We start from the raw sequence: 22421 nt of genomic DNA on the forward strand, positions 1-22421 counted from the left end.
AAAAAGTATCGGTATAACGGACACCAAACGATCAACGCTAAACACTAGCATAACATAATACTCTTGTAACAACTATTGTAACACCAGAAAGCTGCAATATGATACAAACTGAAATTGTGTAACTTACGTACAGTCGCATGCAATAATAGTGGAGGGTACAGCACAGAGATAATTTACCCAACCAGCTAAAAATGAAACAAGTAAATAAACTTAGTACGTATACCAAATCAGTCAGAACACGTCAGGTAAAGCTTTGCACTGTAGTCAAAAGCAAGGCACCATGCAGCATTGGAACAAATAATATTAACTACTAACAATAAGTTGAGCGTAAACAACTGGAGACAGAAACTGATTGGTTTGAAAGTTACGCTCTTTTTCGCGACTTTCGTTTGTTTTTACGCCAGAGACACTCACAGGCTGTAGGGACCTTCACAGCTTTCATCTTTTTGCCGCTTCGAGGCTTAAGCCTAACAGTGCTGAAAAGCGGCTGGACGTGATTGCGTGTGGTTCGGCGGGACTTATTGGGCAGTCTACACTTCTTTGAACAGACTACTGCCCCGAATGACGTAGGTTCTGTGTTGAAGCAATGAAAGAGCCCAGTGACACGAGGGGCGGCGTACCGTTGTTTATCCGGAAGTTCGCCAAACTTGCAGTTGTATTTTATCAAGTATCTAAATGAGTTTGTAGTCAGCTAAATGTTTTCGGATTTTGATGTAATTATTTGCGAATAACAAACACAATCAGCAAAAAAACTAAATAAAGAGGGTTGGAAGGTTCAGCCTGTTGCGTATGAAAATTTAACTCCACGAAATCGACAAGCCTTTGTTTTTGGGAAAATGCCTGATTTACGAAAAGTGTTGGTAGGAGTTTAAATTGAAAAAGCGACAAGTAATTGCTAGTTTCTGGTATTTGTTTCAGTTTTCTGCGTTAAACATTGTAATAAAAACTATGTATTTATGTTTTGTGTGACGCAGACTTTTGAAAACTTATTTGCATTTTTATTTTTTGTGTATTACCTGCGAGTCGTCTTGTCAAGATCCATTTGCTTCATGTATTTTTCAAGATTTGTTGTGTGAACGGTGGCGGCTGTGCCGAAATTGTACAAAGCCGGAACAACGAAAATGAGAACCTGCAAAAAAGGTAGGAGGTACCTTTACTAGAAATCAAATAATTTGTAAGATTAATTCAGGTCAGTTTTTACATTTTGTTGCGTTATTATTCCAAATTTAAACCACTTGGCTCGAATGAAATGCTGGCATCAAAGATGAAAATCAATTCCTTATTAAGACTTCCGAGGTATTTAAAGTATTTTATCTGAAAATTGAGTTTACCATACAAACAACATAAAATTATTAATAAAACGATAAAAAACTATTTTTGCAAAAAAATTGTTTTGTTTTTGTTACATTTATGTATTTCCTTTTGGTAAAATAGTGGCAGTTTTGTAAGAAGTATCAAAATGGGACAACTGTCAAATCTATGTGCGCAAGTTTGCATGCACTATCCCTCAAACTTTTTTGAAACCACTGTAGTTTACGTACCTGTAGAACAAAGTACATCGCGCTCACTCCTGTCTTCATATTTTTCCTAACTCTAATCGAAATGTTGATCCAAAATGAAGAAAACGCATGGCTGCGTAAGGTTTTATATCATCGATTTCAGAACTTCAATTCGTGGTTTCCCAATTGTTTGCGAATAGGTTCTTCCCCGTCCGTTTGTTTCCCCCTTCTGTCTATTGAAAAGTCCTTGAGTGCGTATAGATTGGCGCTGGCGAAGCTGGAAATAACCTGCGTGGTTTATTCTTGCCACCGCCTATACCTACTTTTAATGCAAATGCCATTTATTTTGCAATGGTAGAGATATTGGTTGCAAAATTATTTTTTTGGAAATTTCTTTACAACCCTACTACAGTATTAATCAGAACAAGAACTAAACCCATAAAAGGTTGCCCAAGTCAGGCGCCTGTAGTGAGAGGTGATTTCCGCTATGTGGTGGTTGCGACATTCGTACGTTTGGTAGCCACAAAGGGGATATAAACATATGAAGATGCTACCATTACCGGAGAAGTGCTTATTGACTTGTTGAACCCGAGGTATTGTTTACCAAGCGTATTTTGTTTTGGTATCAACGAAACAGTCAAGGTATCAACGAAACATGTAATTGAACCAATATTAACTTATAAGAAGATTTTTCGTTTGTTTGTTTGTTTAGAAAACTAATAATTTCCTAATATACATTAATGGATTTGTAAATGTAGCAATGTTCTTTCATAAAACCGATCGGAAGTAATCAGGAAATATTTTATTCCATAATGCCTTTACTCAGCGACACGTCATGAAAACGTGCCACACCCGGTCATTACACGCTGGAAATATATAGACGACAAAGGTTATCCGTTGGTTTATTAGCCAACACTAAAATCCATATGACGTGAATATGCCATAATTAGTCAGTCATCCATGTACGCGAGTCCACGCCTACCAAGCGTTATCAGTTGTTTTGTTGTTAGCGAACACAGCAAATCGAATATGACACGAGCATCGATATCTGTCTACGTCACATTATCGATATGGAAATTTTCATCATTAAGTGCGGTTTTTAGATATGGGAATACCGCATCTTTTAAAATCCTAGCAGTTGCTGGGTTCAATTACGCTCTATTTGCATAACAAACGATCTTTGGTTATGTTGAAAGCGCAAAAGGAAGATTACACGTTTATACGTGTAACAGCACACGGGAAATATAGAACAAATCCTTTGTCTGGCGTCATGCTTTCTTCAGCAAAGGGATATTCCCTTTTACACAAACGAAACGAAGAGAACGATGTTCAGGGAGCGGTTTCGTGCAACCTATAGTTTACTGTTGCGTAAACGCTACTCGCTGAGCTCCGAAAGAGCCCTCCCGTCCCGCATCGAAGAACAACAATACCTGTTGCGTTGTTGGTTTACGTCGGGGGAAAGCGCTACGTTTCGTTGAACACGCGTCTGGTCGGACTTCGCAGAGTGGGGGCAAAGTTTATGTACTTGAGTAACGCGAAACACGTGCGGTTTTGGGATCGTTGTGTTTTTGTGGAAGTGTTTGAAACGTGTGTGTAAGTTGATGATTGATATGTTTTAGGAACCAATAGATTTCCACAATTTCCCCATCCATTTTTCGTTGAACCTTAAATATATTTTATTTTAGCATGTGAATTGTAAATAGTCAAGACTTTCCCTCGAATTCTTAGCACTAAAAAATACGCTATTGTAACACATGTAATAACCTATATACGCATATAACAATACCTTAATGTTAGCGCAATGTTAATTTACTATTCGAAACGAAGGTGGCGCAGTGTGGTAGGCGCTGCACAAAACTGTAACTGTGGTACTTTGTCGCTAATTATCGGACCATTGATAATCATAGTAACCTTACTGCTCTTGATCTGTCGAATCTTACGGCAATTTGTGATATGTGGAAAGTCTGTACTGAAAACAACGCACAGATATTTGCAACCTTTTTTCTGCACATGTACGTTTTTATTTGCATCCACCGGCGAAAAATGGGAAGTTATTGGGCATAGTAGATTATTTCCACATAGATCAAAACAAGTATAAAAATAAATTAAATGATTACACAGTGAATAATAACACAGTTAACAGCAATTGCAAATTGTTGGCAAATCGAGCAGCTTCTTATAATCAACATGTAAAAATACAAAATAAGTACTACAATGATTATCATATGCGAAAATATTAGTTATAACACAAAAACGCTAACAAAAATGGTAGCAGCAAATAAAGAAAAGGTATGTTATGGTATGTGTCGAAAATAGGCGAAAAAATACCTCGCGAGATACACAAGACAATAAATATTTAAATAAATACCAAAATACAATTTACGGCCATACACTAACACATATAGGAATTTAACAAGTCCAGTTGCCCGTGCGGCGGCCACCTTCGTTTCTTATTCTTTTGCAATAATCTTTCCTTGTTTCACACATGCAAGCTATTGGATAGGTCACATTATCAGTGGAGTTTGCCAACCTCCTGGTTGTGAGATACGGGTAAGAGAAATACTTGGCACTTCCACACTTCCTTTTGCCGATCTTGCACCTCCCGCCACACACCACAGTGGTAAATTTTTGGTTGGTTATGCGACAGTGCATTTCCAGGTTGGTCCACTTCAGTATTCCCCTCTTTTCTTTGTTCAGTCTCTCGAACGTGCACCCAAGTCGGTCCAAATTTCTGGTGAATAGCGTTTTTTTTTTCAATACTGAACTTGTTTTGTGTATTTAGTAAGGTTAATAACCGGTAACACCACACGCATTTAGTCTAACTAGCGATCTTGTACCGATTTCACTGGACCACCGTCCCTTGTTAATCCTTATATCTAATGATAAGTGAATCGAATACATTTAAATCGACACTCACCCAACATCCTGAGGTCTCATCCCACGAGTTGCCTTTTCTATTCGAACACTTTTACGTGCAGCCACATGCACCACCCACACGAACACAATCTGCGCATTTGAAATGAACTTATTGCAGATAAAACAATCTTTTTACTGTTATTTTCGTATACTACTTTAACAGTAAGTGCATGTGCTAATTTACTGCATATGTCAGTTAAATTTTATACCAAAGAAAACGCATAATTTATTAGTATACTTACTAATGCGTATAATTTCATCCTTGTCGTATAATCCAAAAATATTCTTGAGATGGTTGTATCGTTCGTCCCGAGTATTCGTAATATACCGACAAACCGCATGGTGCACTGACTTATAAAACCGCTCAGTGGAAAAAAAACAGTCAGTTTCTACTAACGATGTAACGATGTAGAACCCCGAACACGCTTTCGAAAATTAGGTGCGAAGGGGACCATACCTTGGGCATTCCCCTAGTCCGACGCCAGCAAGAGAATGACGTACAAAGTACACCAACCTCCACATGTTTTTCTGCGTAAGCACCTTGTAATAGGTTCCGCGCTTTCCAAAACTGTTGCGGTTTCCGACTTTACAGGCCTACAAAGTGGGTTGTGGCCAGTATACGTTTCCAATGTTGCATAATCATATATCCAATACATGTTCAGCATCAAAATGGACCGAACAATTATATATTTTACGTTCTGATTTATGCCCCTTATCAAACCACATGTAAATACTGTCCGCTCATTGCACACGTTAAAGCCTAGGTGTGCTGGTATCCACTGCGACCAAATATCATTGTACAAGAGTAAAATGCTGGTGCGGTCTTGAGTACTCAACCGTCACGGTTTGTGTAAATAAAAATTTGCATGCAAGTTCTCTGGCTACATGTTGGACTAACAATTTTCAATTGGGTTCACACTCCAGATAGTTTAAACCCAAAGCTGTATCGTGTTGCCGAGATTATAATAACGTACTGAAGCTGTGAGACGTTGTTGGTGAAATGGACACGCCCGAACTGACTTGCACAACGTAGAAAATTAGGAAACTACTATGTGTGACTGAATGTCCGAAACCGCAGAAGGTATCAAAGGTATTGAATTGGAATCGTGAGTAGTTTCTGTGGCAACCAGATTCCGGTTTGTCGCTCCCGAAAGTGCCAACTGTTTGTAGAATTGGTTTCAACATCAATAACCCTGTCCCACGTCGTTAAAATCACTGATGGAATGTAAACACGAAACAACGTTATCTTTAAAGTGTTGGTTTGACTTTTCAGTCTTGCAAAGCAGAATAAATCCCAGACCCCAGCACAATGGAATAGTGAGCTGGTGAGCCGTTGAATCAAAACCAAGCGCATTTACGGTTGATTGCGTTTCAACAAAGTCCTCTAAACATAACAGTCAACTTGGCGTGAAATTCAGGTGAATACCCTGCACTGCCAAAAGAATCCCCGAACGCGCTATGTAGCGTAATAAGTTTCGCCGTGTATGTTTAGGCTCTGCACCATTGAAACTAAAACGATTGTGATTTTGTTTGCGTAAGTGCTTGGGGGGTTCCCCTGACCTGAATGTTTGCCCGTTGGTTTGTTAGTTAGTAGCTGTTCGGTTTTTAGTGAAGGCCGTGTACAAGAAGAACTCTAGTTCTTGATATGAGTGGGAACACATGTGCTTTGCTGAGGCATATTTTTGTGCGCTCTTCTCAATAATGCCTGGTTGATTATTTTTACCACACAAAGTTGAACAATCTATTTTCGTGGAAAACATCAATAATTACTGAGTAACTACTCAAAATTGCTGAATGTGAAAAGTTTCATTTATTGCAGGTTACCTATACGGGAAAACAAAAGCAATTTCGTTTTCTGCAGAGCTACAAAAGTATTATTTTGTTCGCAGGTTTGTTCCTGTTAAAAACAAATCCTGCAGTAACGAAACGAAAGACAATCACAGTCGATTAAAAACAACAACATTCAAAAAATAAATATGCTTTTATACGTGAGAAGATGTACTTTATATACAAATAGGCGTGGGATTTATTTTGCACAAATACAACCAGAAAGTACTTAAAAATGCAACGTCATGAATAAATTAATACTTGTAGCAAAACAGTGGTCTAACTAAGTTTTTTTGGTGTTTTTATATTTTCGGCTCTTCTTGTAACAGTTACAAGCGACTGGAATCTCAAGATTCACTGGTTCATCAGTTTCCCTATCTATCGAATTGAAAAGATGCGTAGACGGTTTTACGCCATATTTGCGTTGGAGTAGCTCTCTTTTCGTTGCGTTGGGTTCGCATTCATTTGGGATGTTGCACCTCTCACTGCAGATAACCCCCGTAAACCGACCAGGAATCAGGTTCTTGCAAGACCATATCACCTCTGCCGACGAGGTGAGACCGTGATTTTTCATATTCCCTCTGACAGTCATGGCGCAGAACTCTTTCAATGTACTGGGAGTAAAAAACAAACACAGATGGAGTTACCCTTTATGTGTATTCATGCTTACGGGTGAAATTATCAGACTGTCTTTCCTCACTCGACAAATTAAAACTGCTTCTGTAAATACTTCTGCAGTCCTCACTGACAAGCGCATAATCATTAGATGACATTAAAAATGATGTCAAATGATATATATATTGTTCTATAGAAACCACATATAAACTTGATATTTACCTCTTTCCTTTACGTTGACTTGATGCAACTATCCCTGCCAAAAGAATAGAAAGCAAGATTTTTGCCGCAACCTGTAGAAAGGGTCAGTTACGTCAGTATAATAAAATGTCCATATATTAATATATATGTATATATATAGACAATGAGCTTCGTTTTACGTAGATAACTCACCGTCATTACTTAACCGTGATCTTTAAGCAAACTTCTTGAAAATATCGGAAAAATGCTTTCGTCGATCGAACGGGCAGTGAATGAAGACGTGATTTGAACTGTCGTATATATATCCAAATTGTGGAAGCGAAACGACTGATTGACCACGCGTGTTTTTGTTAAATACAGGTTCAGGGGATGCCCCCTTTTAGCTTGGGGCATTCCCTGAAGTGTAACTGTGACGTAAAGTTTAGTGGAGCATTAATTAAAATTGCTGTGTTCGCCACACGGATAAATTACCTTTAAATTACAAGGGGGCCATATATCAATCATTATATGGGGACCCGTTGGGGCTTGGTTAGTAAAAACTCGTAATTATGTTTATGGTGTAAGCGGGTGCATTTTATTCGCCAGAGGTTCGTTTCGTCGAAACATAAAATCCCACATGCAAATATTTTCCACCAAAACGATTAAGATCGCACAACTGCTTTAATTTATTGCAACAAGAACACAGGCATCTTAAGGGTTTTGGTGCTTCCTATTTAACAGATAACTGACCTGTCGCGTCATTGACAGACTAGCTTACAAAACGATCATTATTGCCCCGTATATGTGTTAAATTCAGTCAGATTATGCATTCGAAAAACACACACCTCTGAAACACACACGCCTATACTGCGATGAATAAATTTGTGTCTGTTTTTGGTCACTGTGTAATTAACGAGGTGACACCATATTTATTTTTCAATATTATCGGATGTGACGTCATACCGTGTTGTGTTCATTATTTCTTCAACGAGTTTCTTGAAGAATTGGTTCCTGATGGAAATTTTCGTGAGCGTGATGTAAGTTTATGGTGTATGGACACATTTAACAGGGGTTATTACTAGTAATTTTCCATCGCGATACTGAGGCAGGAACATGGACGTCTTGTAAAGTGACCGGTTTTGTTTGCTCTCATCCGTTTTGTCCGCACACTCAAAAAGACTGACGGCATTTTCCCGTTTGGTGTCGGTATCTGTATTTGCATTGTCCAGCAGTCCAGGTGCTGTCAATAACCACAAGATACCGCGGGATAACGCACCAATAACACATATTCATGCGACAGGTTTATTGTAAAAGCAAGGACTTGCGATGACAGTACGATGCAGTACACGGTCAGCATATGTACAAAAATACCACATATACATAGAATCAAAAAATAAATATAAATTCGCAACAGTTAAACTAGAAGGTGAGAAAACCCGATGGAACGTCAAACATGCCTGCATTCACAAGCGATTGGCAGCTCAATGGTAACCGAATTGTTCTTTCTATCCGACACCGAATGTTTGTAGAAAACAGGAACCGGCTTGAAATTTCCTTTAAAAGATTTTCGACAAGGCTTTTTTACTTTGAGGGCACATTTTTTCCTTTTGCACATCACGGCGCTGAACTGGTGAGTTTGGAGATCCCTGCATTCAACATTCAAGCTTTGTAACTTGACGTCGTATCCCTTCAGTTTGGACGTTGGGTCTTTTTTGGTAAAGCTGCAGCAAAACTTTCGTAGGATCCTATAAAAAGCAAAACTATAAACAACGAAAATGTATCTTTCGTTGAAACAACCATATAACCCTAAATTATAAACAACGAAAATAACATTAAATTATATCTTTTCACCTCAGATGGAATTATTTGATCAGCGAGATCGTAATTAACCAATACTTACTTCTTCGAATCGTCACCAATTCCTTTTGTCGCCCTTCCCAAACCGACGTACTTGGATCGCGCCATGCAAAACCCGATACAAACAGCAAGAAACAAGCACTAAAAAAGCACAAAAACACATTAGGTTGGAAATTGACGATTTCTTATTTGGTTCACGTTCTTCACATACCAATAGTTTTATGTTCATATTGTTTTAAAAGCTCTTGATCTGACGACGTGACTTGGCTGTCGTTGGAATAACGATTACCACACATTGGTGTTCTGCTTTTATGACATCCAACGACAACCGAAATTGAAATGCAAATACGACTTTCGGAAACCTCGGCAACCATGAAAACTCGTAACTGAAGCTGACTTACCGTTATTTCTGAGTCGGGGAAGTCTGTTACCTAAACGGGCAAAGATCCGTAAATTTGGCTGTCATGTATGATGCATCATCTATTTGCGAGGTAAGATCGCAAGAGTCGTATTTAAATACACGACATAACCTTGACTGGAAATAATACAAAATGGTTTAAATCTAATTGTCCTTAACGCCCCCCCCAAAATATGAATGTTAAACGTGAATTACGTTCAAGATAATCGTGTGCTTTTCTCGTTACTGATTGTATTAATGTTCATCTGTTCTTGTTACTTATTATGATGACAACAACATTTGACATGGCGTCATTCCAAACAGAGATTTTCAAACAGAACCAAAATCAAATAAATATGTCAGACACCCTTTGATTAAATAAAGAAACCATATAGAAATATTTGCGTGACCTTAGTAATTTATTCCGGCAATATTTGGCCAAACTCCCGCATGAACATTTCTCCCCACCCTCGTTGTGTTTCCTGAACAACACAAGAAGATCTAACGGTTGCGTTGGCAGCGCGGAAACTACTGTTAAACTTTTATGTTTTAGGTTTCAACTTTCCTCAACCGATTTTGAGAAACCAAAAGACTGCTTTGCAACACGTGCGGTTGTGGACGAAAGAAAGTTCAGCATACCAAGTTACGAAGGGCGTATTTCGAACAATGGACGCTTCCAGTGCCTTCTTTTTTTACCTTGCTGTCCTGGAACAACGTCGTAACGCGGGTTGAACGATTTCTCGCAAACAAACAGACCATTATTGGACGCAAAAATAATCGGAAGGAAAAATATGAACTGCAGGAACTGCAGGATAAGCCCACCCAAAACAAAGCGGTATTACATAGTGTTCCTGAAAGTATAATCGAACTGCTGAAAAGCACCGGATGGGGAATCCCCACAACTGCGGCATGAATGGAAAGCGTTCGCGTGTCGTTAACAATAGGTTGGGAACGCGTTTGCCATAAACAGGAACTCGATTGCTTTTGTAGCGCCATGGATGTTTTGAATTGGTGCACAAGTATTTATTGATTATGAGGTCAGTGTTTACAACCACTGTACATAGGTTCCCATTTTTGAATCGCTGGACCTTCGTGTGAGGCAGTTATTGCGTTATGACAGTGCGTAGATGCTATTCACCTCTATTGATAAAAATCCCATATTCAGTTCCGCATTTTTACAGAAATATCTGTGGGTGTTACCAAGTTTTAAGCCTGAAGCGCATGGGTTTGAAAACGAAAATTTCCATTTCGCAATGAGCTACCTATACGTCACAACACCTTCCTGAATTTTGAGCTGCTTGCGCCATCGTTTAGCATTGTTTGCTGTAAGGGCGGCGTAGAGATCTTGTAGATGATACCTTGGCTTGTCACATGTAGCAACACCTGCCAAACCCTTTGTTTCTGTTTTCAATTTAGCCTTGGTTATTTCTCGTCGACGCACACATTTGCTCACGCGTTTTTGAATTGTTGACATTATTTGTTAATTTTATCGAACATGCGGCTTTGAAAAGCTGTAAAAGCAAACATGATATTCCTGTCTGACGGCGTCAACGGAATTTTACAGGAAAGAATCCCTGACGGAAGGAATTTTTGGTGTGATGACGCAACACATCGTAGCGTCACCTAAACTTAAGTTTCTTACAGAAAACTGTTACACGTTAAGCTTCGCGCTAAACTCTAAAGATTTCCAATTTACACGAGCGCCAACCGCTGTTACTGCATTTTATTCATCAAAGTTATATTCATTCCATCAGCAAAAATATATCCAGTTTTTTTCAATTACGCCAAAAATAGGTGAGCGATTAGTATCGCCACAAAAATCCTTATCTATGCTATTTACTTTGGCATAATAGTAGTTGTTTTGGTGTGTGAAGTTGTCAAACAGGTTGTATTGCAATCATCCGATGTACATTAAAAGCTAATGTTGTACTACACATTTCAGCGAAGTGGTTGGCTTAGTTTTTCTGCCATTTTGTACCCAATCTCGTTGATAGTGTGACCTAAATTCGATTTTAGCAAGGAAATGCCTTTCGACATGTATCTGCTGTACATCTTACAAAAACGCCATTTTAGGCTCGAAAAAGCACATCTGGTTGAATAAATTTATTAAATGAACATACCTCTCTTTGTTTTGGTGCCTGGCACATACAGCTCAAGGTACAAACAAGCCCTGTAAGCACATATACTTCGGGTGTGGCAGTTGTCCAACCCTTGATCAAATACTGAAATACGTTAAAATTCTTACACGTTATACAGTGCTGCCGTGATGTTTCTATCTAAATCCTAATAACAATATTGTTGCTGATGACTTGCCTCGTTACCTACTAAGATGTGGTGTTGTATCGTGGAAAATCAGTTTGTGTTCTATAAGTGATATATAAGCATATGTCAACAAAGCCAGTCGACATATGGCGCATCCCAAAGTGGCAATTTATCAACATAAAAGTGACATAAGAAGTGTTTGTTGTAGAAAAATATATCAGTTTCTTTCTTATGGATATGAATCACCTTTTTGGGACACCCAGGGCCAATTGATCTACGTAAAGCGTTGCGTTTAAATGTATTGATTTCTTTTGGCAAAACAAGTAAGCGAAGTCGTCCAGAATACAAAGTAAAAACTTAAACATTTTTATGTTGAATATGTTTATCTTGTTCGTCATGACATTTTGCAACGGATGGAAATGACACCGATTGGTGAAAGTTGGACACCACCGCAATAGCACTGAAAGAAAATTCAATTTAAAACAATTCTGTTGTTGTTTTCATCCGAATTTTTTTTTGAGGTTTAATAAAAACATTTTCTGCTCAAAGCAACCTGTCAAATTTTCTCGTAATTTTTTTTATTGCTGCAACAAAATGAAAAGTATAAACAATAAGTGTGTCTTAAAATGGACCGGAGAGGTCACACGTCATTGGAACAACACAATTGCGAAGCGCCAATTTCATATTAACAGTTTAAAACAAAGCAAGCGTGTGACCAGTAACTTTTGTTAAGTGGCGCCCTACGTAGTTTTGGTTCGTACTGAGGTACTTCATAAAGCACAATTCGATGCAACAGGTACAAAACGTGAACGAGGTGCGCCTGGTTTGCGATATCAACACACAAACATTGTATAAATACTAGAGCACTCAGACTTTATAAAATAAAATAAATTAATCTTAAAATGCACAAAAGCAAGTCAATTCAAAAAGTCATCAAAATCATGGCATAGTTAAATCCCATCACAGGATACTTGCGGTTCAATACAAATACAAAATAGGATTTACATGCTGACAAACACTCAGTAAATAGTTAAATTTAAAAGGTAATATGTGAACATTTCCGTTCAACCTTGTAACGGAGTGTAAGGAGGCCAGTTTAGATTTTAGCAGCTCTTGTTATATGTTAACCAGCCACCTTCTTTCTTCATTCTTTTGCGAAACTGACGCATTGTTTCACACATGCAAGCTATTGGATAGGTCACAGTGTCCAACCCCCTTCTTGTGAGATACGGGTAAGAGAAGTACCCTTTACACGTACCTCGCTTCTTATTGCCGATCTTGCACTTCCCGCTACACATAACAGTGGTGAAGGTTTTGTTGAGGTTCTTGCAGTGCATCCGTAGGTTGGTCCACTGCAGTATTCCCCTTCTGTCATCGTCCAGTTTCTCAAACGTGCACCCGAGTCGTTCCAAATTTCTGGCGATAAGTTTATTTAGAGTCAGTTGCTTTATTTCAAAATTTAAGCTTTAGACAAAATGTAAAACTTTGTGATTCACAATTTTTCAAAAAATTGAAGTTATTGCAAAATAATTAAAAAGTTTAGATAGGTTTGACGCAAATTTATGGGCTACCATCTTTTTCGGAGTACAACCAATTGTCTACACATTTTTATTTGCCACCGACCCTACCCATCTCTTACAGCACTTACTCAATGTCACGTTGTTTCATTCCGCAAGTTGCCTGTTGTAAGGTTACCCCCTCCAATGCACTGACAAGATGCGATGCCAAAACGACTACGATCTGTGCATTGAAAATTCAAAGTGCTAGTCCATGAAAAAGAATAAACCTCTACTAATTATATTAATTACTTCACAAAAAGACTGAAACGTCAGTGGAACAAGAGTAAAAGAGCAAACGCAAGAAAACTCTTAGGACTTACTCCAAGTTTCATGTTTATCATGATCCGTAGAAATATTCGTCAGGTAACTGTTTCTTTCGTCGTGTGTTTCTGTTATGCTTCGAACTGCCATGGCGGGCTAGTTTTTATCGTTATTTAGTGAAAAAATTATTTTCCTAATACTGAAGCAAAACCACAAACAAGTCAAGGGAAATTACCTTGTGCATTCCCCTTGTGTGGTGCCACAAGGGATTGTGATAGACTACATCATACATATGTTTTCTCTGTGTATACAAGGAATGTTGCAATCCAACCTAAAAATGTTTCGGTTCGTATATAGATTGTTTGCGGGATACACCGTATACGTTATTACAAAAATTCGACGATGAAAATATGGGAATGATGTCATTACCGCAACAGATTCTCAGAATACTCACCATGTTAAAGTGCATATGACACGGCCATGACAACTTTGCGTAAAACTAAAGGTACATCTACAACAAAGATACATCCAAAGTTTTACGGTTCCACGTCAACTAAAAAATGTAGAAAACTGCACGAAAAGTAACGGCGACCAAAAATCGTAAACCTTTTGCGCTGAGGAGAAAAGGACATCACATAAGGAGCTTGCGTCAAAAAATGCATTGTTTAGATAGGAGAAGGCGCCTGTTTTTGCAGACAACGAATAGTTTCAAACATTGGAGAATCCACAGATTACGTTACCTTAAAGGTCAGGACAGGGTTTTGCATCACACAAAAATTTGGCATTGTGACGTCACGAATCGAAGGCTAATTGGCCCTAATTAACGGAAGACGATAGGGTATAGCAGAAACGACATAACTGTGAGTGGACAAAACGACAATGCCAAACTAACGGTTTGTCTCTGTCGTGTTTTCAAACGTTCATGTATCACGTTAGCGATCATAAATGCTGTAACAACAAGAACACCCTGTCCCAGTAACTGTTTTATTATTACACAACTAAATAAAACATAATAGGTCGAACAGCGGTCAAATGTCTTCGGCTTAAATTAACATCAAAATCCGTTTATTGCAATTGTTCACTTTTTGTCCCCTGTTTAATGCAATATTATGCTTAAACCAGTTTTACAATGTTTTCCATTCCTACGCATAAGGCTTGCTGCCAGCACTAGCGCACGACCGAAGCGCCTTCTATGACGCCACGCAACAATATCTCGCTTTCGCGCGATTTCGTTCGCAGCGTCAAAAGTGCGACTTTGATCAGCTGTATCTTTGAAACCAGTCGTCGTATCAAGCTACTTTTTTCGCCAGAAATGTTCTAAAGTTATGAACATATTTTAGTTTGATTATTAACATGTTTGATTTTTGCGTGTCATATGTACTTTAGCCATAGTTGTGCTACATTTGATTCGCCCATTGTTTTTTCCAGGCTGCGACCGATGACGTTTTGTCTCTTTACAAACAATGTCTCTCCTGTAAGTCGATATTTTGCTACTACTGTGTGTGGAGTATACAAAATACACGTCCTTATGCCATCTGCCTTGTATACATTTGCATATTTTCCTTGGGATGACGTTTGGTCTGCATTTAGACCAGAACGGATTGCGTTGTCGCTGCTTATAGTTTCTTGCGACCGAAAACCCTGATTCATTTAGCTTGGTTAAACTTTCACCACTGCAACTTACTATACTATTTGGCAACCACGTGATATTGTCTTCGTCAGCCAAACCTTGGTTGCTCACAAGCTGCCATGCTGATATCTGGCAGGCCGAAACAATAATGTCAGTCTCTGCGGCTCGGTCATGCTGAACTAGTTGTATTTGAAAATGGGTTTAACTTGTCAATAAACCTAATCCAAATATAATCACTCCTTGCTCCACTGCATATTTCACCTTCTGTGCACATGGACAAATAAAGATTTCATTATGGGGCTGATCAACGCAAGCGATGTTTTGAACTCGTGTTCCAGCAACGATTAAACAGACCCAAAAGCGACTGGTACATCGCTAGGCTCGTCTTGTGTACATAAAGGCAACGACGTGTTTAATTTGCATGCAAGTTCGCTGCGCCACGACTGACAAACGACATTAGGCAACCATATGATACCATAGCGTTTAAATCTTACGTGACAATCGATTGCACGTAGGTCCCTGCCATAAAATGAATTCAAAAAATTCCTTAGTGACCAAATATTCGCATCGTGCGATTGTATTTAAGGTGTCGGTTTACTTCGGGTATGATTTCTATTGCATCCATAATTCAGTTTCTTGGATTTAACTGCAACGATTAAGACAGTTAATTGAGATATCCTAAACTAAACTATCTCCAAAGATTGAAGGTTACTTACAGCTCCATGGACAAAGGAAATGCAGTTGTATAAAGTGAAACGTTTTTATGCCATAGATATTTCACAGTCGCCGTCAAGCCTGTACCAAAAACGGGTAATTAACCCGAAAGTATCGCGTTATTGCAACAGAAAGTTAACCTCGGGAAAATTGTTTTGAAGTTGCAAGTCGGAACCAACTCAAGGGTAAAAAGGACCTGTGTTGGTGTATGGGCTTAGGGAACACCATTTTGCAGCTAAATTGTTATTGCTTTACTGCTTAACACTGCTTAACATTTGTAAGTTTGTTTTCCTTTAGCAATAAAGTGACTGACTTTATGTAGATTTTTTTGTATTAAAGAGGAACTTTACGCTTCACACAGATCAACTCTCACGACACTATATTTAAATGATATGTACCAAGTTTAAACAGACATAATATCCATTAAAGGGAAAATACAACGTTAAAAATATCATTGCAGTGAAAGTTAATTGAGGTCAATGTGATCGCCAAGCAAGGACCTGCACAGTGGGGTGATCCTGCCTATCATGTCATTGCATGTAATATTACTGCGTTATCTAGTGGAAAGTATTTACAATTTAACATTAACAAATATATTTTGGGCGTGACATACAAAACAACTCACAAAACACACAAAAAAAACTAAACAGTTATTAATCAAATCAACTGACGCAAAACAATAAATAATCGAAGTCACTCCACTAGTTTCTATTTTTTCGTCCCTTCTTGTAACAATTACAAGCAACTGGAATCTCCAGATTCACTTTTTCATCAGTGTCCATTTCTACCGCATTAAAAAGATGCGTAAACGGTTTTACGCCGTATTTGCGTTGAAGTCGCTCTCTTTTCACTGCGTTGGGATCGCAGTCATTTGGGATGTTGCACGTCTCACTGCAGATAACCCCAGTAAACCGACGAGGAATCAGGTTCTTACAAGACCATATCACCTCTGCCGACGAGGTGAGACCGTGATTTTTCATATCCCCGTTGGAAGAAATGTTGCAGAACTTATCCAATGTACTGGGGATAAACCATGTAGTAAGGTGTGACTTGTATCATTACTACTATGTAAGTTTATATTCTTTATTGCTATGGTCAACGACCTCTGTCAGCTTAAAGTTAGTTTTAATAGTGAAGACCGCCAACAAACAAAACCTTTCATCAAAATAAACATTGTACCTCAACATTTTTATCACGTGTTACTCTGGGAACAAAGCAAGCAATAATAACCTCATCACAAATGATTATCTACCTGCTTTGATGAGATTGACTTGGTGCGAGTATTCCTGCCAAAACAATCGGAAGAAAGGCCGCGACCTGAAGACGGAGAAGTTAACTTAAATGTTTTGTTCACAGTTCTCTTAAGCCCTTCAACACAACATGCTCTTTGCTGATGGCAAGGTCGCATTTGGCATTACAGCTTGAAATATAAATTATATAGTGCCAGAAGTTTTCCTGTTATATACAACATGTCTGGAAGTATGGGCAACAACTGGTCAGCATACATTCAGTAAAAAACAAATTTAATTAACTTTAGTTCACTTCACAAGACTTACTTTCATTTCTAAACTGTGTAAAACTTAGCACGAATAAGTTGAAATTCCCAATGATTTCATCAAACGAAAGCTTTTACCGAATGCAGACACGCTATCGATTCCTGCCTGTATATATATACTCGACGCGGGAAATCCAAGTAGCGCTTCGTCTGATGCAAGCTTGACGAAAACAAGCAAATATTGGAAGGAAAGTACATGCGGCCAATCACCTGTGTGGACTGGTGGTATAATTGTTGATACCACTCTACACAATGGACTTGCTTGGCCATGCAAAACGGCGCCTGTTTCTGGTCAAGGTTACAGCCGACGTGGGGAGGGTTTCATGATTTCGGTTTACAGTTACTTGCGTTGGTTGTGAGAGTTGCGCTTTCGACATAATCATTCCAGGTGGTTTAATAAATTTCCGACGCGAGTTCATTTTTCCGCTTGTGTATTTTCCCAGTTGCCGGAATGTTTAAGCGAAGTTTAAAGGTGCAACTATTACCCTAACCATTGAACAAAACGAGTTTATTGCATTGTAGCATCTGGCAAGTCAGTGCAACTGGCGATTCTCGAATTGCATCTACAACCTAACATCCACTATATTACATACAATAGGGTAACTAACGACCGAAGAAGTTCAACAATGAAGCCAGTTTTCTCATCAATGTCTTATCGTAAAACGAGGGGTTATTTGGTATTCAACCTGTGGGTGGCCACTGATTTATTTAAAATGTTTTTATGAGTCTCGGTACCAATAGGGTTGATTGCCAGTGTAGAGGATTTCTGCTGTATGGATAGGTTACTTTTCTGTATCCGAAGTGAAACCGTTTAACTCGAAGTTTCGGTGCAATAAAAACAACGAGGAGATCATTTTCCACCGAAACAAGTAAGATTGCGCAACCACTGTTCTCTATACCGCCATGAATCTCAGCGCCATAAATTGAGCGGTTTCGAGTGATTTCCTGATACATGCGTTTTGTTTTAGAAACAGTAAACAGTGGGTTTTTATATGAGAATGATGATGCAACAGTCTGTATTCCTTTTGGGAAATTTGCTACAATTAACGAAAAAAGGACCCTTTCCTGTGCGGAGTTGCCACCACATGTATGTTTTGGCGGTTTAATATCTGCACCGAACACGCGTTGTCGATCTTATCCCACCCTTTTTGCCAGGCGTCGTATCTCACTTTTCCTGATCGAAATGAACTTTTTATTTTTCAAAAACCGAAAACAAAAACGCATTTTCTCACTAAAAACAACACAGGCGCATAAATCGATTTTGCGACACACAAATCAAAAATAAAAATAAATATGAAGAATTGAGCGTGGTTTCGTAAATATCACCGTTATATTTGATACAAACAACACAAATCAAGCAGTATGTCTTTAGAAATAAGATACATAAAAATACGCATGATGTACAAAGCAATCAACACTTTCACTTCCATTCCTAAGATACGGGAATGTTTTCTACTGAGATGGGTGCCTGCATTCGCAAGCTATGGGAAGCTTGATGTCAACATTCTCATCACGTTGACTCGTTGTCGAAAAAGTATGGAAGATTGGAACAGCTTTAAACTGACTTGTGACGTTCCTGCATCCTAACCTAAGGTTATTGCAACTGTTCGGTTTGCACAAAATAGCGGAAAATCGGGGGTCGTGAAGGTTTGAACAGGTAACGGTCATGTATTGCCACACGACGTCGTGCCTCCGTTTCCAATCTCCATTCGTAGTAAAGTCGCAGGAAAAACTTCGGAGGATTCTTAAGGGAAAATAAAAATGGCGGCGGGTTAGATTTTGTACGTTTAACCTCAACTTGGATACGTTGAAAATTAACGTTTAAAAATCTTCATATCTAAAAGCTGTGCACAAGAACAAAAAGAACTAATGAGAGAAGTGATATAAATATTTATTTACTACTAAAAACTATAAGGTTTTCACCTGTACGGGTTCCCCTCTAAGCCTTGGACAGCTTTATTGAAATGAACTGGTCTTTCTTGTGCGGCGCAAAGCACAATGCCGAAAAGAAAAACTACGTACTGTGATGTAAAATATACCGGTAAAAAAGTCATAAATTCCTTGCAGCGAAAAAGAAAAGTTATAATATTCTAATACGAATAGCAATAAGAAATCATCGCTAATCCATTTGCCATCAGGGTTTCTATGTTGGATTACAAGTAGTACAATGCACTTACTGTCAGTTTTATCTGCATCTTGTCGAGATTTTACTGAGAGCTCCAGGTAACTACAGTAAAGTTGATCAAAAACTTGCGTCCGAGAACTGTGACAATGCTGCTCGACCCGTGGAGTTTTTATTTTGTAATCCCATGATAATTAAGCCCGTAACAAACAGTCGTAAAACTTTACCATGCGACATATACCGAGGTGCGTGGGAATGAGGGCTGACAGTTTATTTTACGACAGTGCCGATTAGAAGAATGTTGCATTTACATGTGACTGTACATTTCTTCAATCCCTGCATACTGACCCCTTAGTTGTCAAAATACGGTGAAACTTGGGAGCTGAGATTATGTAAGGACCAGCAATACATCAAATCAAATTGATTTTTTTGTATTTTGCACGATAAAAGACATTGCGTATGAACAATAAACATGAGAAAGAAAATGACATACTCAACACAAAAATAAATGAAACCTATTACGTCAGGCGTCCATGTGAAGGTGATTTCCTCATCACAAGAGAAACCCTGTTTGCTTCAGTGGACAAACCCAGTAATAGATAAACCGTAGATGAAATACGAACAAAAAAATGTCACTGATACTGGCGCCAATGCTGTTTGCTTAAGTGTAAAACGTGAAATTCCCTGATCTGAATAAATGACATCATCTTTTGGAAAATGCAGTGAGAATGTCAAAACAAAGAGAAATGTCCTTGTGAGTCACATTTCAGGGGAACTCCCTGTGGTAAATCGTTAACCATTAACTATTTATTTGTCTTTCAGTTCCATCATTCAAATTGAAACCTGGGTGTCGTTGATTGGCCAAACCATCGTCACCAAAAACATGATTAATTTGCCGTAAAAAGATTTACAAATCTAAACACTTTATATTCAACCGAATCGACCAGTTGAGGTTTAAGCGATCAAAATTGGAGTGGAAACAAGATGGTTTCGGTAACTCTCGCAAGTTTCCTGGGTCAACACAATTGATTTTGTTGATAGGCGTTTCGCTTGCACAGTGGAAAAGTTTATGTTCCAGGTGTTTCAACTTTACCCAATCGATTTCGTGCAAACAGAAAAACCGTTTTACGACTCGTGCGGTTGCGGCAATTCGAAAGTGCAGTATACGAAGTTGACCTTTAATCATTTCCTGCCAGGTTGCATTGCATTTTTGCAATGTGTTGTAGGTAATGGGTGGTGCGCATCGTATAGTTTTGTATGTCAGGGGATATTTGTTGAAGTGTGTTAGTCACGTTTTGGGAAGCACCATGAGGTGACCCCCCTCATGTAGACGTTGTAGACGTTCTTACGAGTGGTAAATGCCGTGGTATATTATTGAAAAAAAAGCCAAGAGGACACCTGTCCCAAAACGAAACACACTTTTTATCAAACCTATAACTGCGAATTTCCTCTTTTTTTAATAATTTATTTTATCAATCTCTAACCTTGTCAAATTTCCTTTCAAACTTTTCATGTTGGTCTGGTGACTTTTCCTGAATGTCGGTTTTTATGTAAAAAAGTTCTATTGACACAAAAACATACTTTAATATTCTTTCCCATCTTCAATTCGTGTTAGTTGAGAGGTATTTGCCTGAATTCGATAACCAACCGGATGAGCGATATTTTCTGTTACTATCCGAACTCATTTACCCACCTTGATTTATATGCTTTTTATCTACGAAAACCGAAACAATTATCAAATACTTACGATTGTTGCTACTGTGAAATCTGGACGTATTCCAACAAATTCCAGCCTTTCTTACTCTTTGGCATTTTTTCTAATTCATTTTAACGCTTGGATAAAACACAAAGGTTGGGCATCACTGAAAGTAAAATATCTAGGCGTGGAATGATTCACTGCCTACGTTTTGAACGTGAAATAACTCTGGGAAACTACGTGGCAGTGAAAATGTGGTGTGATTTAATATAAGTGGATAAAAAAATTTAATATGTGTTTGTTGTTTTATTCTTCTAACATGCGTAGGCTACATCTTCGTTGCACGGGGTCGTTCAAGTTAGCTCAATAGTGAAATATTTGCGACAAACAGAGACAATTCTGATATAGCTATCGTGTGTGTGTGCGTTTGTTGTTTCCAATAAACCCTCTACACAGCGATTTAAAAGAGATACCACCTTCATAGATTAAAAAAAAACTCTTTGATATATTTTTCTTGTTGATTCTAAATGTGTAGCCTAAAACCGTTTGATAGAAATCGATTTATTTCAACAACTAAACGAAAAAATAACAAATCGATAAACATCGAACACAAAAAGAACAACTACGTTTATAACAATAAGTAAACTAAAACAAATACCAAAGAAACATTTGAATTTATCGCCAACACGAACAAATACTCGTATATTCAATTCATCTTGCACCCACAAGATATTGGTAGATCAATGTCAACATTATGATTCTTATATTCAGCGGAAAATTTGTGAAATTCCGGTTGCCTGCAAGAGTCCTGTCCCATTTTGCACACCCTCTCGTTGCACAGCACAGCGGAAAAGCGTTTGTTATTTAGTTTTTTGCACGTGACGATGAGGTTTGTTGGAGGTTTGCTGTTAACTGACGATGTTGGAGGTTTGCTGTTAACTGGTAGAACCAGGGCCCGAAAACGGCACCTGAAGCGGTTCAGGATTCTGAAATCCATAAAAAGAAGGTGTTGCCGGAATTAGGAATCAAACTTAACACGATGCAGACAAACATTTCTATTTTGATGGCGGGTAAAAACCACGTTGAAAAAAAAACAATGATTTAAATAAGGCTTTCCCAAACTTTCATTGTTTGACATTTATCTGTATGATACATATATTTATTAAACAGTAGTTTAACTAAAACGACTAAACACTTTCCAGGTGTACATAATGACCCAGTATACGTGTGTGTAGGCGTAGTTTGTGATATTAAATTGTTGCTGTATATTTTGTGCGTCAATAGTGAACCCTTTGCGGCATATAAAGTTCGTCGCGTGACCTCTTGTCTGA

The 22421-nt window shown here is 38.4% G+C and overlaps 1 protein-coding gene and 1 long non-coding RNA gene across 2 annotated transcripts; one reads left to right on the forward strand and one right to left on the reverse strand.

Moving 5' to 3' along the window:
• Nucleotides 1-123: 123 nt before the first annotated feature.
• Nucleotides 124-1707, reverse strand: LOC145897861 (uncharacterized). Its single transcript, XM_082986314.1, has 4 exons — nucleotides 1542-1707; nucleotides 1017-1129; nucleotides 415-671; nucleotides 124-185 (listed from the first exon to the last, which is right to left on the reverse strand). The coding sequence occupies exons 1-4, from the start codon at nucleotides 1578-1580 to the stop codon at nucleotides 124-126; spliced, it is 471 nt and encodes a 156-aa protein (XP_082842440.1). The 5' UTR covers nucleotides 1581-1707.
• A 7126-nt stretch (nucleotides 1708-8833) lies between these two features.
• On the forward strand, nucleotides 8834-11402 carry LOC145899013 (uncharacterized). The gene is made up of 3 exons (XR_014402457.1): nucleotides 8834-9060; nucleotides 9137-9385; nucleotides 9845-11402. It is a non-coding gene; the product is annotated as an uncharacterized LOC145899013 (long non-coding RNA).
• The last annotated feature ends 11019 nt before the right edge of the window (nucleotides 11403-22421 follow it).

This window comes from Ascidia mentula, chromosome 4, assembly GCF_947561715.1.
Source record: "Ascidia mentula chromosome 4, kaAscMent1.1, whole genome shotgun sequence".
NCBI classification, from domain to species: Eukaryota; Metazoa; Chordata; class Ascidiacea; order Phlebobranchia; family Ascidiidae; genus Ascidia; species Ascidia mentula.

Coding starts and splice junctions, on each gene's coding strand:
- LOC145897861 (XM_082986314.1), bottom strand. CDS start 1,580: ATGAAGACAGGAGTGAGCGCGATGTACTTTGTTCTACAG. Junction 672..1,016: donor CTTGACAAGACGACTCGCAG/GTAATACACAAA, acceptor AAACTCATTTAG/ATACTTGATAAAATACAACT. Junction 186..414: donor TGTGAAGGTCCCTACAGCCT/GTGAGTGTCTCT, acceptor TTTCATTTTTAG/CTGGTTGGGTAAATTATCTC.